This window comes from Temnothorax longispinosus, chromosome 5, assembly GCF_030848805.1.
Source record: "Temnothorax longispinosus isolate EJ_2023e chromosome 5, Tlon_JGU_v1, whole genome shotgun sequence".
Taxonomy (NCBI): Eukaryota; Metazoa; Arthropoda; class Insecta; order Hymenoptera; family Formicidae; genus Temnothorax; species Temnothorax longispinosus.
The window spans coordinates 11,744,689-11,763,117 of record NC_092362.1 but is presented as its reverse complement, the minus strand read 5'-3'; the positions used below and the strand labels follow the sequence as shown (position 1 = coordinate 11,763,117).

Here is an 18,429-nt window from a genome sequence, read left to right as displayed (position 1 = left end):
TTTACATACATTATACATGTATGTAAATCCTTTATACATGTACATTGTAAACATCTTATCAATTGCAGTTAATTAGGTGGTGTAAGTAATAATTATAATTATTATAATTAATTTATTGTATATTTGTGTTGTATTTGTAATGTGTTTGTGTAATTAAATATTTGTAGAATTTATTATTGTATACTATTGTATATTTATTTGTATATTGTACAATTTGTATTAAATGTATTATTATTATTATTATACTAAAGTGCCTGGAATGTAATGACAACCATAAATTAATAATATAAGGACATAAAGTCAGAAGTAAAAACTGTATATACTTGGCGTGAGACATTACCGTGTATCTTGATATTGATTCAAGTACCTGATTTATCTTCCTCATTAACCTCTTCTTCGTGGTCTTCATTGACTGTGAATGTTTCAACGTGATCAACTTGCATGAACAATTTTGCCTCTTTTGCGAGGTCATCATCTTCTTGAATGTCTGAGCAGTCAGATGTCCAAGAAGCATTTTCATGTACATCTTCTATATTCATGAAAGAAACCGATGTCAGGTCATTTTCCGTATTTTTTTTATTTGATAAAGCATGCCCAGAATGCTTTCCGAGGATGTACCATTTTAAACGGTTCTGTAATTCCACCGGTGAAGGATGGTCATTTGCATGTCCCATAGCTCTTATGTATGAAAAAAAATTTTCCAGAATGTCCTGATTCAGTCTTCTCGTAATGATGAAATCGATCGTTAACGCATCCGTCGAATATTTTTCCTTCACGTACTGAAGTAATTGCTTTAATGAACGGTTACTCAATAAGATTCCCTTTTGAAATGGAAGTAATGTCGATCTTTTTGGAGTTCGCATATTGCTAACAAGTTCATCCATTTGATCCAGAATTACATCTTGTTTCTGCAAATCAACTCCATACGCACGCAAACCACTGTGTTTGCCAAATTTAGAGTGGCAATTAAATATGTCGAACCAGTCATTAAAAAGGCTTAAGACCTTTGACATTATCTGCCAATTGTTATTGTGCGAAAGAAATTTTTGTTTTCCGCAATATTCAATTGCCTTTGCATTGCGATTAGAAAAAACTTGTGCAGCTAATTTTACAGATTGTCGCTGGTTGCCTTTAACATCTAAATGAAGTCTACTGAGATTAAAAGCAATTTTTAAATCACAGGAATTTAGTGCAACTAGCTCTTTTAAAATGTCTTTGTTTATTAACTGACCGTCGACGATAAATCCTGAATCAAACAAATTATTTCTAGCTAGTTTAATTATGTGTGGTATATCAGCAAAAACAAATACTTTCAAATTTTTGTCTAATGGATGCAAAAAGAAACACTGCTTTTCTTCGTCTGCTTTCTCCATCACTTTAGAATTTTTATTAGTTGGGATCTCAACTCCAATGTTCATTGACTTCCATAAGCGTGCATTTGTAGGTCCCAAATCACTCGTAACCGCAACAACAGTGTACCCTACTTCTTGAAGACGTGTTATGATTTCAAATAAAATTTCTTTTGTCATGAGTTGATCGAAGTCGTAAAAGATTGGTTGTTTCCAGTTTCCGATAAGGCCTCGAGCCATTACAAATTGACTTGTTTTATGCGGTCCATATATCTTTTGCTCACGACGTTCCAAGTCTACTTTATTCGAAATGTAGAGTTCATCAAAAGACAATACAGTCAGTTTCTCTATCATCGACAAGCCTCCTCCCTTACTCTGCATTATTTGTATAACATCTTTCAGAATGCCCGGTTTGACATTAAAATGAGCACTCCAATTTCTGAGAGTTTGCACGCAAGGCAAAGGTACATTTTTCACCGTCCGTAAATAATTGTATGCTCTGGCACTTACTGACCGCAGGGCAATAGCAGAAGAAATGTCTTCAGCTGACCATGTCATACGACTGTTATTTGGAGACATAATTCTTTTAATTTGTCCAGATGTAAACACCATACGCAATGCGTCAAACGCTATTGTTTCAGCGTTTTTTTCGACATTCTTTTGCAGTTGTTGAAACTCGTTAAGATTTTTAATGGCATCTTTTTTCAAGTGCTCATTTTCTTCGGCGAGCTGCTTAAATGCGATAGAGATATGCGTATTCGCAACAGAGAGCTGCGTATTCTCGCTAGCAAGTTGTTTGTTTTTCTCTTGTAATTTTTTTAGCTGTTCCACAAGCATTTCAGCTTCCCTATTCAGCTGATTGTCTAACTGTTCAGCACTGTAAAAAAATAATACATGAATAAATATTAATCGAAAATGCTTTAATGATTATTTTATTTGTACAATTTCAATTTTTTTATGTTACTGTTGATCATTTAAATTTAGATATACAATAAAATGTACATATTAATACATACATATTCATTGCTTCAGCGGGTTCCACTGGTAAACCACCGTGTTCACTTTTTGCTTATTCGTCTCGCTCATCATTTTCTGACTCATTTCCAGTGCTTACGGCATTAGCATCCATCTCCGTATTTCTCTTCGCATAAGCAACAAGTTCGTTATAAGATGGTATTTTGGATTTGCTATACGATAGAATAAATACCATTAATACAAATTGTGAGGTAGGTTTTCAGTTTTCGGTATTATTCCGAAACTATTATGAACTGCACAACAGAAATTCGTGAAAAATAAATGCAAAAGATTAAATGGATATATTTCTGAACTTACCGGGGTATCTTTTCTTTTGGTTCGTCAAGCTGTGGTATTGTTTCCTTTGGAATATTCAGCAATTCCGTTGATATTGAGCCTTTTTTCAGCCGTCGAATCAGTCGTGGCAGATTCTTCGAACGTTGTTGTGTCCATTTCTCTTCGATGCAATCCGGTACGAAATGTCGCTCACATACTGCAGCTAAAAATAAGATTTTTTAATAATCTTTGGAACATGACAAATAAAACCATTTACCCGGTAATTATACAAAGCATTCGGAATATAAACTCACCACAGCTAAGTTTTATATCCGCTTCTTTTCTCTGACAAGCTTCGAGCCACTGTCTCCTTATTTCAGGCTCTTTTGGAAAATAACACAACAATACGTTGTAATTTTCTCTATTACCACGACCGGTCCGGCTCTTGCAATTTTTAACGCAACACACTGGCATTTTTAGCAATTGTTCACGATAAATGACACGACGTCACGACGAAACTCAGTCAGTAGCCATATTGAATTTTACATATGTTCGCTGTTCGCATAAAAGCTCAAAGCGTAATTGGCTGACTGTCCCCCACTACTTTTAACTTACTGCGCATCCATCGGAATGGTTCACCTTTCTTCTTACACCATGGTCGCGCGGTCGCGACTGGCGTGTGATTGGTTGATGACATCACGAGATGTTTACGTGAGAAGTTCGTAACGGTCGTACCGGTCCGAACATGTTCCGGCGCGGTCGTGCGAGATAGTTCGAAAGAATTCGAAGGAAGACGGTCGTACGTCGGAGGGCTCCTGCCTCTGTAAAATATATCCCGACGTATCGATACGCGAATCGAAGTCCATGCAATGAATTTCGCGGAAATGTAACAAGTGGAAATATATCCCGAGTTAAACGCCGAAACCCTTGTCTTTTTTTTCCTACACCAGTATCCTTGTCACATCGTAATAACGCGAGGTCTGATATAATCAATACTCGTGCTACGCTAACGGGATCGTCACGTATATATTGAAGCCGGGAATAATAACGGCCAAATAATAACCACTACATTACAGTACTAGGTGTGAGAATGATCCCGAGTTTGAATCTCGTTCAGTTTTGTTAATTTTTTTCGTCTCCTACAGTTTCAGAAGTGAGTTCTGCCCGCGTTACCTCGTTGGAGGGGGATTTACCGAATACAACGGATTGTGGGTGGTGTGATTGGGAGTGTGGAGTATAGTGACACGTTATTCTTGGTTTCGACACTTGGGGACATGGCACATTCGGGATGAATGTGGTGTCAGAGCTGGCCGAGCTGTAAGAATTTAGGGTCATAAGGCTAATTCGGTATTAATAGGAGATCGGAGAGACTAACTTAATCATGGAGCAGTCTTGGGGTAGCAATCTAAGTGCTAGATATGAGAACGAAGGATCCTGAGTTCGAATCCCATTCGGTTCCGTTAATTTTTTCCGTCCCCTACACTTCTCTTACTCCCTCTCCCAACCTCACTCTCTTTATCTTTTCATCACAATTATTAGTCCCCCGAGGAGCGCTAATGCGCGTATAACGTGCTTTTAATGCGCGTACAATTGCATTGGCTTCAAAAATGTTAATTGTGTGTTCAAAATATGCGCATTTAAATGCGTATTTAATGCAAATTGAGCATTCAATTTATAAATGACAGGTTTTATAAAATATTTAAATAAGTAGCTTCTGACTCATTATGAAACATTTTATTTAAGTTTTTAAATTTTATATAAATTGAATTTTAAATAAATAGTTTTACTAACTATCTTTGTTCTTATTTCTGCGTTTAAAGCATCAATGTGTAGATGCACATGTAGACTCTTTTGTTAGATCCTCTATAGGGTAAGCAAATTGGTGGAGCTTCGGTTGTCCATAGTGAACTACACAGATAAAAGAACATTCTTGTTTAGAGAATATCTTTATCTTTGACATGTAATTCTTAAAACGAGATTATAAAGCGTTAAACAAAGCTAAATTACTTGCATCAAAGCATTATATATAATTCAATAAAGAAAAATATATTCTTATTATTCAAAAATAATTTTTATTAATGGAAAGCAAAAAATATTGGATAGAGAATAACAGTACTTTCAAACGAAGAATTCATATTATAATGATAAAGACAGTTAATCTTATTTTAAAATTCAATATTCTACGTCTACGTAAACACAATTAATGTTGATTCAATTTTATTATGTTACAATGAAGAAGAAGAGATAGGAAGAAGTAAACATTGTGGCGATTACGTCACTCACATCCGTAAAACACATCCGCACATTTTACGACAGTAGTTCGAAACTACGCTACTAGGCGGCGCATGGCGAGAAGAGCTTTCTCGTATTTAAAATACATCCAGCTGCGTATATAAGCAGACCTCCCTGTGAGGTAAAAAACAGATTTGGTTTTAAAACCTCATCAATAACAATTATTTTTTAATAATATATTTTTCTTTATTGAATTATATATAATGCTTTGATGCGAATAATTTATCTTTGTTTTACGCTATATAATCTCAAGATTTACATGTCAAAAATAAAGATATTTTCTAAATAAGAATGTTTTTTTCTTCTGTGATAGCTGTACTGGAATATGCTCACAGCAATGCTTAGAAGCCAGGCACGAAGAAAAAAAGCGATAGGTTGCTCAACGTCCATTCCTTTCTCTGCCTGGATACAGGACACTGAGCAACAGGATACTGGACACTGAGCAACCTATCCCTTTTTTCTTCGTGTCCGGCCTCTAAACATTATAGTGAGCATTCCAATATAGTACAGAGGTAGGTTGTCACTGGTTGTCACTGGTTGTCCGATTGAGCTTCTCGATCAATGAGCGTAGGTGCACTTTTTACAAATATGCGTTTTAAATGTGCATTTATGACCCGCATTTAATGCAAAGTTTAATGTTCAAAGCGCATTATACGCGCATTGGCGCTCCTTGGGCCTTTGCTTTCTCTTTCAAATTTTTTATCTGCGTTAGAATGGTTTTTACATGAAACATGTTTGTATTCTAACATTATTTATTAAAGGTACAGAAAATATATAAAAATTTAAAAGTAAAAGTACAAATATTTTTCTGTAAAAATATTTTATTTATTTGAACATTGTTTTATGCAGAGCTAAATATGTGCCAAATATTTATTTCTACATACGTAATAAATAAAACGTGTACATATTAAATAAAAAAAAAAATAAAAATAGCAGTAATTACACAGAAAGAGGACAACCTCATGTATGACCTTGACCTTGATATATGGTGTGAATGTCACCCTCCTGAGTGACTCAGTTCGCGTGAATAGTTGAAAACCTAAACCGTACAATGATAGATCTTTGATTAGATTGAAGCGAGGTTTACACCCACCCCAGCCTGCTTATAAGGCAAAACAAGGTCTATCATTGTACGATCAGATTTTCAACTTTCTATGCAAATCAAGGTCCACCCTCACCTACCCTTGCCTGCGGGGCTACGCCCCTCCCCCGCCAACATGTGTACTGTCTATACACATATATCAGTAAATTACTTCCCTTAGCACTGACACAAACTGTTATATTTTTCAAACTTTTGTTCATAACTTTTTAATAAACAACGACCGCCGGCTAAAACCTTTTGAAAGTCACTCAGGATGATTATCTTGACAACATATATATGTCAAGGTCAGGGTCATACATGAAGTTGTCCTCTTTCTGTATATTTACCAAAATAACAAAATGAAGTAATAAAACAGCATAGATTTCGATCCTGGGTCCCCGCTATTACTATTCTTGCGCTTGTTGACTATGGCACTGGTCGATAACGTGTTTTTCTTTATGTCTTGTAACTTACACTACCGATTATTCCAAATTTCGAGTATAAAAAATACTATTTACAAACCGTATTGGGCGAAACGCTCAAACGTGGATGGATTTATTTTTCATATAGATTCGCTACGTACAAAGGGAATAAAATGTGATTAAGTAACCGTGTCTTCTCCTTATTAGATCGTGTGTCTGTCTTCCATTGCTGAACTAGTGCAGCTATATGTAGTCTTAAATTAGTTTTAACTTGATTTATACATATTTATCTATATATAAAAAGAATAAAGGACTCCGCACAAACCTTAAGTGTTTTGGCCCTCAGTGAAATTGACTAAAACTGTAGTGTGTTATAGTTTGTGACTCATAGGCACAAAGTTTGAAAATGACTAGTTTTTTTTGCTACAACCATTTAAAATGTTGAATTTTAGCATTATTTGAGTGATGTTCTAAAGCAGTCTCTTTTAGTTAAGCCGTGAGATTCTAGATGATATGCACTTAGCCGATATGTTATAATACTTGATATTTATAACATGATTGATATATGTTATAGTATTTGATATTTATAAATGTATTTTTTATTTGTGCGTGTGTATGGGAAGCTGAAAGGAAAAGTAAGTGCTTATAACTATTAGGAAAAATACGATTAACACAAGCTTTATTTACGTGATTACATTTACGTACACACACATCATGGTGTCCCATTGCATTTTAAATAATGCATTTTAATATCTCTTCTGTGACTCATCATAGACAAAAATGTTTCCGACGAAAGTTGCATAGTTTGGAAGGGGCTACGATGATCTTATTAGATTTTAGGTCTGGAACTTGTGTTGGACCCAATAGGACTCAAGTTAACTATACAAAAAGTAGACCCAAATAAGAAACTCATCGCAGCTCGATGAAATTTGACAGAAACATTCATATCGGTTTTAGAATCATGCCGGAGAAAGAATTATTGTTGACACTTGTCTGGAACGGAAGCGTTGGAACGCGCAAAAAGAAACGCGAGAAAGACGATAGGTGTGATTGTGAACATCACCTTGAAAAGGTAAAAAAAAATCAACTTTCTTGCTATTCGGCAACAATAATAAGTAGGGGGCATTCGTCATATATACAGGGTATCTCATTTTGAATGCCCCAGCCAAATATCTCGAAAAATATCGAGAATATGGAAAAACGTTTTAGATAAAATTTGTAGGATATTAAGGAGGACAAATAATGGTTAAACCATTTTTTAAAAAAGATGTAGTTGCATATTGCAAATTACATAATTTTTTTGCAAAGCAACAAAGTGTCTTCTTTAAACCAATTGATTCTTCTTAGTATTCGGTACATAAAAGTGTTAAGGTACAATTACCAAAAAAATTAATAGTTTACGAGATATTTTATACTTTATGTCAAAATGTACCAGAATAAGATATAAAATATCTCAACTATTAATTTTTTATAACTCTACCGTAATACTTTTATATGTAGAATAATTAGAAAAATCATATTATATAAAAAAAAATCATACAATTCTATTTTAAAAAACAAAGCTTCCTCTATGAGAAAGCAAAATGACGATGACCTTTAGATGACCTGAAAAAAATCGATTTTTTCGAAAATTGATTTTATCAATTTATTTGTACTCCTTGATATCCTACAACTTTTGTCTAAAACGTTTTTCCATATCTTCCATATTTTTTCGAGACATTTGCCTGGGGCATTTAAAATGAGGCATCCTGTATATGTATATGGCAAATACCCTTTACTTTATTATTGTTTCAGAATAGCAGGAAAGTTGATTTTTTACCTTTTCACGCTTATGCTGTTCACAATCACACCTATCGTCTTTCTCGCGATTCTTTTTGCACGTTCCACCGCTTCCGTTCCAGACGAGTCCCAACAAAAAATTTTTCTACAGCATGAAGCTGAGGTAAATATGCATAAAAGGTCAAACCTCACCGATGACTTTGACCTTGACATACGTTGTCAAGATCATCATCCTGAGTGACTTTCAAAAGGTTTTAGCCGTTTTAGAGGCTACGCCCCTCCCGCCCCTACGGACCTTCTTATGCGTGGAAAGTTGAAAACCTGAACTGTACAATGATAGACCTCGTTTCGCCCTGTAAGCAGGGGTGAGGTGAGGTGAGGTAAACTTCGTTCTGCGTGAAAAGTACAATACTGTTTAAACTTGACTTTCCTTTGTTCATATATGTACTATTTTTATATACATATTAGTCGTTTATGCCTTCCAAAACTCAAAATAACTACTGGCGAAACTTCCGAAAATGTCCATGCTCAAATGATTTAGGTCAAACTTTGTAAATAGGTTCCTTTTAGATAAAAAAAACTGATTTTCTGAAGTTTCGCCAATGATGTTTATGTTATGACTTTACGGTTGTTTACATTACTTGCGAGCAGTTTTGGTTTGTAATATACTGAGTTAGTTCTATATCTAAGGGTATGCATGGAGGCAGTAGGTTAAAAATGTTAAAAAAGTTACTTAACTTTTAAGTCGCTAAAAATCCTTTGGTGTATGTCTTTTTTATGTAAAAGAAACCTATTTACAATGTTTGACCTAAATCGGAGCATGGACGTTTTCGGAAGAACAGTCTAACTGCTATATATTTCTCAAACTTCTTTCATTGATAACTTTTTAATAAATAACGAGCGCCGGCTAAAACCTTTTGAAGGTCACTCAGGAGATGACCTTGACAACATATGTAAAGGTCAAAGTCATCGGTGAGGTTTGATCTTTTATGCATATTAACCGTCCTTTTTAAATAAAAATCCAAATTTTTTATTGTATCATTATTTTCTATTAATTGATTAGAACAACTTTTGTTTAAAATATTTTGTTATTTGCCTGATATTTTTTAGATATTTAAGAGAAACTTGGTAACTTTTTCAATATTTAGCTTACGATATCTTGATAATTGTTTGTCGGAGGGAAAAGGGATGTTCTTTCGAATGGACCATCCCTTCGATTGAGCTGGGGTTTTGCAGATGATTTTATTACGATATCTAAAGATTATTTATCGATATCCTATCTTCGGGTTTTCTAGATTTTAATCTAACAATCATAAAAATGTCTCACATTACATCCCACTGTATGGATTGAGAATAACATTAGAAAGAAGATAACTAATTGTTGTGTGGGTGGAAAAGTGTTATGGTCAAAGCATAAATTCGGCAGAATTGATTAGTAAATCCTAGGATTGCCCCTCCGAAACGCAGTCAATCCTAGAAATGCCGCGTTTCGGGCTTTGACCATAACATATGCATAGATGCAGTGAGTTCTGCCAATATTCGCCGCTCGAGGCTCGACGGCCGAGCCGCCGATCGTGCACGTTATGCTGTACCTCAAGAGCGTCTCTATAGAAGGAATATGCTAAAATCATACCTTCCGCTAAATTATTATTAAAATATTTTTATTTTTATAAATAATTAAACATTTATATACGGAACACGTTACAAATACCTCGTATCTGAGGTAGAGCGCCGCACGCTTTGCTTACGATTGTCAGACTAAAATCTAGAAAACTACAAAAAACCCGAAAATAGGACATCGATAAATTTCTAGATATCGTGACAAAATCACCTACAAAACTCTATCTCAATCGGAAGGGTGGTTCATTCGGAAGTACAACCGAAAAGTGCTATATGACTTTTTGACCTGATTTGGTCTTAAGAATATGCTATTGCAATAGTACTTCAATCTTTTTAAATACTCGTGTAGACACCTTGGAGCTTTCATGTTTACACAAGTATTTAAAAAAGTTAAGGTATTATTGCAATAGCATATTCTTAAGACCAAATCAAGTCAAAGAGTCCCGTAGCACTTTTCCATCCGACAAAGAATTATCGAGATATGGTAAACTAAATATTTGAAAAAGTTATCAAGTTTTCCTTGAATTTCTCAAAAAATATTAGGCAAATAACAAAATGTTTCAGATAAAAGTTGTTCTAATTAATTAGTAGAAAACAATAATACAACAATACAATAAAAAATAGGGGTTTTTAATAATAATAAGAGAAATAGGATCGTAACGATATACGAACAATTAGAATCAAAAGCCATGCGATCCAAGCTAGGTCTTTGACAGCCTTATATTAGTTACTGTATACATATATGTCTATATATATACATATATATAATTTTTCCAACATACTGCGCGCCGATTACTTTCGGACTTAAAACACAGTAATTGTTAGAATTAGAAACCCTTCCCTCCCCGGAATTAAATCGACTCGATTTAATTATCTAATAACTGTAAAGAAAAATTATATATATGTATATATATAGACATATATGTATACAGTAACTAATATAAGGCTGTCAAAGACCTAAGCTTGGATCGCATGGCTTTTGATTCTAATTGTTCGTGTATCGTTACGATCCTATTTCTCTTATTATTATTATTATTTACGTCGCCTGAGAAAGACGTTTCAAACTATTATTAACCGGCTATTGCGATAAATATTACCACATGCTTCGGTGGTCGAATTGGTACGACGCCCTACACGGAATGAGGGAGGTTCCAGGTTCAAACCCTGGCTGAGGTAATATTTTTCGCAATAAATTTTCTTTACAGTTATTAGATAATTAAATCGAGTCGATTTAATTCCGGGGAGGGAAGGGTTTCTAATTCTAACAATTACTGTGTTTTAAGTTTGAAAGTAATCGGCGCGCAGTATGTTGGAAAAATTATATATATGTATATATATAGACATATATGTATACAGTAACTAATATAAGGCTGTCAAAGACCTAAGCTTGGATCGCATGGCTTTTGATTCTAATTGTTAGTATAGGGGTTTTTATTTAAAAAATTTAACTCGGACCCTCTATTGGGCCCAACACAAGTCCCAGACCCAAAATCTAATAAGATCATCATGGAGCCCCCTCTAAACTATGCAATTTTTGTTTGAAACATTTTTGTCTATAACGTTACAGAAGAAATATTAACACTCACTTATTGCACGTATTGCTTCCTCATAGAGGAAGCTTTGTTTTCGTGATTTTCGTATATGAACCTTTGATTGTGTATAAAGTTGGATCTAGTCAACCAAATTTAAAAAAAATATATATGAAATAGGGGTAGAAGAAACCAACGAAGAGATTGGTTCTTGAGTTTTTTCTGCCAATATGTTCAGATTGTTGTAAAACGTCGATATATCGCCTAAAAAAAAATGTCCGTATGTGTGTGTGTATGTGCACATTTGATGTTGTGGTTGCTCTAACTTCCGCAAATATTGAGATATCGGGCTGTTTTTTTTTTTAATCGATAGAGTATCATTCAAGGAAGGTTGGTATTGAATTTGACGATGATCGGTAAAGGGGTTCTTTTTTAAAAAAATTTTAAATTTTTTTAGAAATGTCCGTAGTTGCTCTAACTTTCGCAAATATTGAGATATCGGGCTGTTTTTTTTTTAATCGATAGAGTATCATTTAAGGAAGATTGGAATTGAATTTGACGATGATCGGTAAAGGGGTTCTTTTTTAAAAAAATTTTAAATTTTTTTAGAAATGTCCGTGGTTGCTCTAACTTCCGCAAATATTGAGATATCGGGCTGTTTTTTTTTTAATCGATAGAGTATCGTTCAAGGAAGGTTGGTATTGAATTTGGCGATGATCGGTAAAGGGGTTCTTTTTTAAAAAAATTTTAAATTTTTTTAGAAATGTCCGTGGTTGCTCTAACTTCCGCAAATATTGAGATATCGGGCTGTTTTTTTTTTTAATCAATAGAGTCTCGTTCAAGGAAGGTTGGTATTGAATTTGGCGACGATCGGTAAAGGGGTTCTTTTTTAAAAAAATTTTAAATTTTTTTTAGAAATGTCTGTGGTTGTTCTAACTTCCGTAAAATTAAAACTCTAACTTTTGTAAAATTAGAAATATCGCAGGGCGTAATAGTATTATCAAAATACATTCTGCGCGGATCGCAGTGATTATTATGAAAATGCATTCTGCGCTAGGTGCAATAATTATTATAAAAACGCATTCTGCGTTAAACGCAGTATACAATAAAATGTATCTATTATAATCAGTTTAAATAACGAACAGAAATCAACAAAAAATATGCTATGTTCAACAACCTGCATTATATTATTTTTTAGTGGACTAAGCCTCAATAATTGAGAATTCAAAAAATGATGTTTTAGGACAATAAAAAAGTGTGCAAGTAGAAACTTGCACATTGCTTCCTCATAGTTTTTAAGTGTGCAAGTAGAAACTTGCACATTGCTTCCTCATAGTTTTTAAGTGTGAAAGTAGAAACCTTCGCTCACAAAGCTTCCTCTATGAGGAAGCCAAAAAAATAAATACTAATAATTATACATTAAATAAAATAAAAGCTTACTCATAGAGGAGCTTTGTGAGCGAAGGTTTCTACTTTCACACTTAAAAACTATGAGGAAGCAATGTGCAAGTTTCTACTTGCACACTTAAAAACTATGAGGAAGCAATGTGCAAGTTTCTACTTGCACACTTTTATAGCTTTGTCACGCTTCTTAGTTTGTTTCACAACGTGTCCCACTAAAAGGAAGGGTAATAAACCTAAGACGCGCCGTGCTATCAGATAAGAATGATATAAACGACGGGAAACCTCTACTAGAATTTACCTAGTCATAATTAAACGATACAGGTTTGTAATTTCAGCGAAAGGTGCTAGATAGGCACAATTTACAGACTGTTTTCATTTCCGTCGTTACCGCACGGGGGTATAGCATACCCTGTTGATGTATTCAAGTGTTCTTAATTTTCTATAAAATGCACCGATTAACTGTGTAAAATCTTTATTCTAGATGGTCTAAAAAAGAGCTTCGTATAAGTAGAGTTGCCGAATTGTAAATTACAAAAAAAATTTAACAATAAACAATAGTTATTTGTGTAACAAGTGAGGTAAGATGAAAATTCCCGGGTGCGGAGTTTACGCACGAGCCGAAGGCGAGTTTACACACGACTTACACTCCCTATTTTATGTTGCAAGTGCCTGGAAAGTGGTCTATCACGCACGCGTAGCGTGCGTAATGGAGCACTTTCCATGCACGTGTTGCATAAAAGTAAGTTTTTCGAAGAATCACGAAAACACTTTTTTAAAAAGTTAATAATTATACTTAATATATAGATAAAAATAAATGAACTAAAGGAGTGAACAGTTAAAGGTGTATTTTAATGAAAAATATGTGTCAAAATATTCTCGTGTAATATAAGTATATTTACTTCGACAAGTGAAATCGCTGTTTGGAAAAAGCACAAAATATCGTTGTATTTTAAAATCGTAGTTTTACACTAAAAACATGCAATAATGTTTAAAAGGCTTTTTAGAAAAATAAGCATTTGTAGGCATGAACAATTGTTTTTTTAATTGTAATTTAAAAAGATGGCAGCTCAATAAATGTAAAAAAAGTGTGTTGTAACATGAAAAATTGAGTAAAAATGCGGTAAAAACGACATTTATTGATAACAACTTAATGCTAAATATTACAATTGTCATCTGTAATTACGCCAGTAGATAATACTTAAATTTTTGTACATTTTTCTATAGTTTTTACAGTTTTTAGACTACGCATTTATGACAAATGGCAGCACACTTTGCAACATGTTGCTTACAAATGGCTTTGTTATATTTGAGGAATTGATATTGAGTCTTTCGATCCAACAGTTGCGAGCAGAAAGTACATTTCTTGTTTGAAGTCATTTCATGATTTCACTCTGCTACGTGTGTACAGTAGTGAAAAAAATTCTGAAACATACAAAAAACCTAATTTTTTTAATTTTTAGTATTATCTTTGCAATAGCTTATTTTTCTCAAAACATTCAATAAATAATTATTTTCAACAACATTTACTTACCTCGAATTTTTTTGTTTTACTCACGTCGTTACCGCATGGGGGTATGCCGTACCCGAATTCAATTTTTGCGTGCTATAACTACGGCTTCTTTACACAAACTGATGACGCTATGTAAAGGAAAGTATACGTTGAACACTTAACTTTCTTCTCCCCTCACATCCAGTCCCCTCACTTTCGGTTTCTACAAATGCTGCGCGATTTTCAAACGCTCTGGGTATGCCCTCACGTGCGGTAAGTGAGGGTTAAAATGCATTATTTAAAATCCTGTATAATCACACACACGTGCATACACACATACACATACACACAGCAACAAAAACTGAAATTGATGTTTCAGTATACATATGTATATAAGGATGTTCCAGATCAGGTCAATAAAACTTTAGTGTCTTATAGAAAATTGAATTTAGAGCAAGAGAAAGTTCCTATAAACATAGGTCCGGAAACGCTTCATTAAAAAGTTATAGCTAATGAACTTAAAAAAAAATCACGTTTTCTTTGATGATTTTTAAAAATAACTTTAAAGTAACCCTTTATTTATTTAAAAAAAAAGTAACGAAATAAATTTGATAGGTAATTGTTGGAATATACTCTCCGCAGGGATCGAGATGGTGGTGGTGATTGCTAACGAACGACTCTTCTGTATCTGTTATTATAACTCTTTATTCTCGACTCTATCTTTACACAGTATAAGACACCGTATAAGACACGTGTGCACGCGATGAGCTCAAACTACCGTCTGTCGCTTCGTACGGCGTGCGCGCCCGCGTTGCTGCGCCATGCAATGCCCTCTGGAAGGGCGCGAGTGATCTACTTGCACAAAGCATCTTTCCAACAGTAATTAAATAAATTAATTTACACCAATTTTATTTAATTCTGATAAGGCATTTAAAAGAAAATAGGGAGATACAGTAACCGTATCTGAAAGATGGTATTGCAAAAACTCCCTAATAAGTTTAAAACAACGAAAAAAGCAGAAACTTTAAGGTCTTATAGAAAATTGAATTTGGAACAAAAAAGATTCTGTAATGGATCCGGAAACGCTTCGTTAAAAAATTGACTTAAAATTAGTGTGCAAGTAGAAACTTGCACATTGCTTTCTCATAGTTTTTAAATGTGCAAGTAGAAACTTGTACATTGCTTCCTCATAGTTTTTTTAAGTGTGCAAGTGGAAACTCGTACATTGCTTTCTCATAGTTTTTAAGTGAGCAAGTAGAAACTTCGAGAGAAACTTGCACATTGCTTCCTTATAGTTTTTAAGTGTGCAAGTAGAAACCTGCACATTGCTTCTTCTATGAAGAAGCCAAATTAATAAATATCTACTAATAATTATGCATTAAAAAACAGGCTTCTTTATAGAGGAAGCAATGTGCAGATTTCCACTTGCACACTTAAAAACTATGAGGAAGCAATGTACAAGTTTGTTTAAAGTACAAGCTTGCGCAGGAGCCTAGGCTTGTAATTTAATGAGGGGAGGAAACGACACATACACATCTTATTGTTTGAGGGAGAGATCATATATTCACATATCCAATTAAACTTTTAGATTAATAAATCATTAAACTTGTTTGAGATAGTTCATATAAAATAAATGGCAAGTCACATAATATAAAATAATTATCAGACGAATGGTCTTTTTATCAGCTTGTATAAATAAATACAACTCGTAATACTCAGCTCATTCAATGAATTCTAAATTCGGATCTCTTACAACAAGAGATATGCGTTCAATCTTTCTATGGACTGTATGGTACTTTCAACTGTAAATGTTTGTCAGATAATATATTGCATCATAATAAGTTCGTGTTATTAGACCATTCGTATGAAACAGATCACACATTGCATAAAGTAAATTGTCACACGTAAATGAATAAGCATAAAGTCATATAAATTCAAGAACATGTAAGAGATAGATTGATACGTCGTATTATCTTTCGTAATGTAACTTCGTTCTCGTTCGAATATTCAATAGCTTTGACGGTAGCAAATCTTTGCAAAAGAAATAAACTCAGAAGATAATCGAGAAGGTGAAGGAAGTAATATACCAAATTATACGTCACTGTTTAGTAAATATCCTATTCGATAAGGACAGACGTATCAATCTATACACATAATATACAGGGTGACCGAAAAATCGCCTACTCCACTTCGGGAGGTGATTCGTGACCCAAAAACAAGCAAAAAAGTTCATACAAACATAGGTCCGGAAATGAGCCGTTTCCGAGTTATAGCCACTTTTATGTTCAAAAATCGTAAATTTTTATTTTCAATTTTTTTAAATTACAATTACCAAATTCTCTCAAGTTTCTGTCTACATTTTGAAAAGACGCTATTCCCGGTACATCTCGATTTGGAAAAGACTGGATGTATAATCTTCTTGCCTCAGCAGCATTACTTTGAGCAAGACCATACATAAGATGCATATCAGCTAATTCATTAAAACTTACACGATCCATTGATAAATACGGAAAGATTAGATACAACCTAAAAGTAAGGTGTTGTTAAATAATAATTTGAAACTTATTGAAAAGCCGTGATTTACTTACTGATTTTGAATAGGCGTGAAAACAACTGATTTCAAGTAGCCGTAAAAACAACTGATTTTGAATAGCCGTGAAAACAACTGATTTTGAATAGCCGTGAAAACAACTGATTTCAAGTAGCCGTGAAAACAACTGATTTCTTTTAAAAATAATGTAATCATATTTACAAATATTGAAAAATTGAAAAAAAATAAAAAAATTAAAAATAAAAAAATTAAAAATATTTAAAAATAAAAATTTTTAATTTAAGAAATAATTAAGAAAGAGGGATGCCAAGCGGATTCTAAATTACGATTTTTGAACATAAAAATGGCTATAACTCGGAAACGGCTCATTTCCGGACCTATGTTTGTATGAACTTTTTTGCTTGTTTTTGGGTCCCGAATCACCTCCCGAAGTGGAGTAGGCGATTTTTCGGACACCCTGTATATCATTAATCGTCGCAGCCTTGCATCGTTTGAAATGAATCCGATTATATTTACAGTAGACGTTATGAAATAAGTGAACGTGCGAAGGAATATTTAATTAAAACTAACGCGAAATGATCTTGAACGCAAGGAATATCGAAGTATAAGTAACGCAAGTATCATATATTAACCGAATGAATGTTCTCTTGAGCTGAATAACAATAATTCGTTATCAAACCAAAATTGATTGAACGTTAAAGAAAAGGAATAATTATCTATCTCTCGTTTGTAACCGTAAGAGAACTAACGTGACGTGATTTTATTGAGCTCCGTTTGTCAAATAATACTGAGAATATCTTATCAGATCGCGACGTCGCCTTAACAGAGGAAGTGTTTCTCACACCGATCTTTTGCGAGCTTTGAAATCAAGGATGGTGATTAATGAAAGACTCTTTCGTCAATCATTTTACGCTAGCAGTATGCTAACGAGCCACTGTGATCGTTGATTTGACAAAGTCCGAAAGATTGTTACCTTGATCAAGTCCTCAAGAGCATTACCGAACAGTCCTCAAGAGCATTACCGAACGTTCCTCGAAAGCATTGCCGAACGTTCCTCAAAAGCATTGCCGAACGTTCCAAGATGGCTATCTCGTTCCTCGTGAGAATAATTACGTTGCAATGGCGACGTTCGTCCTTCCTTCATGCGTTTACACGCAGCGGTAATGGCCTGGTCGATCGCTGGCCGGTATAGTCCCGTGGCGTATTAGTCCAGTCAAAATACGATTAGACCTAGAAAAAATTGCAACACAAGGTTTTATTACGTCATTGTGTTCAGAAAAATATACTGAACAACATATTCAAATTCCGCCATTTTCCACTATCCCTAAGTATGTTTTTTTATTAACAATTTATAAACAAACTCGTTTTTCTCCACAAATACGATGAATTTTGAAATTTTTGTACAGATCAAAGTTGTAGAACAAACAAATATCTACAAAAAATGTTTTTATAAATTTTTTGAAATATCTCATATTATTTGAGATATTTGCAACAAGAGCTACTAGGCTACGCGCGGAGCGGAGCGGAGAGTTCTAACAAGCACACGGCAGTCTCTACCGGTCGCTGCTAATTCTCTAGGTTCTACAAGGAACTTGAGTTGGTTCTCGATACTAGTATATGTGT

General features: G+C 34.1%; 1 protein-coding gene across 12 annotated transcripts in view; it reads left to right on the top strand.

Moving 5' to 3' along the window:
- The window catches only part of Gga (ADP-ribosylation factor-binding protein Gga), a 116,967-nt gene that overhangs the window by 39,029 nt on the left and 59,509 nt on the right, over positions 1–18,429 (top strand). The window contains exon 12 of one of the 12 annotated variants that reach the window (XM_071779152.1): positions 3,785–4,654. The exons of the other annotated variants lie outside the window; for them this stretch is intronic. Coding sequence (XP_071635253.1) covers positions 3,785–3,796 — 12 coding nt within the window. The 3' untranslated portion in view covers positions 3,797–4,654. Of the gene's footprint in view, positions 1–3,784; positions 4,655–18,429 lie in introns of those variants that run through there. 12 annotated transcript variants of the gene reach the window in all.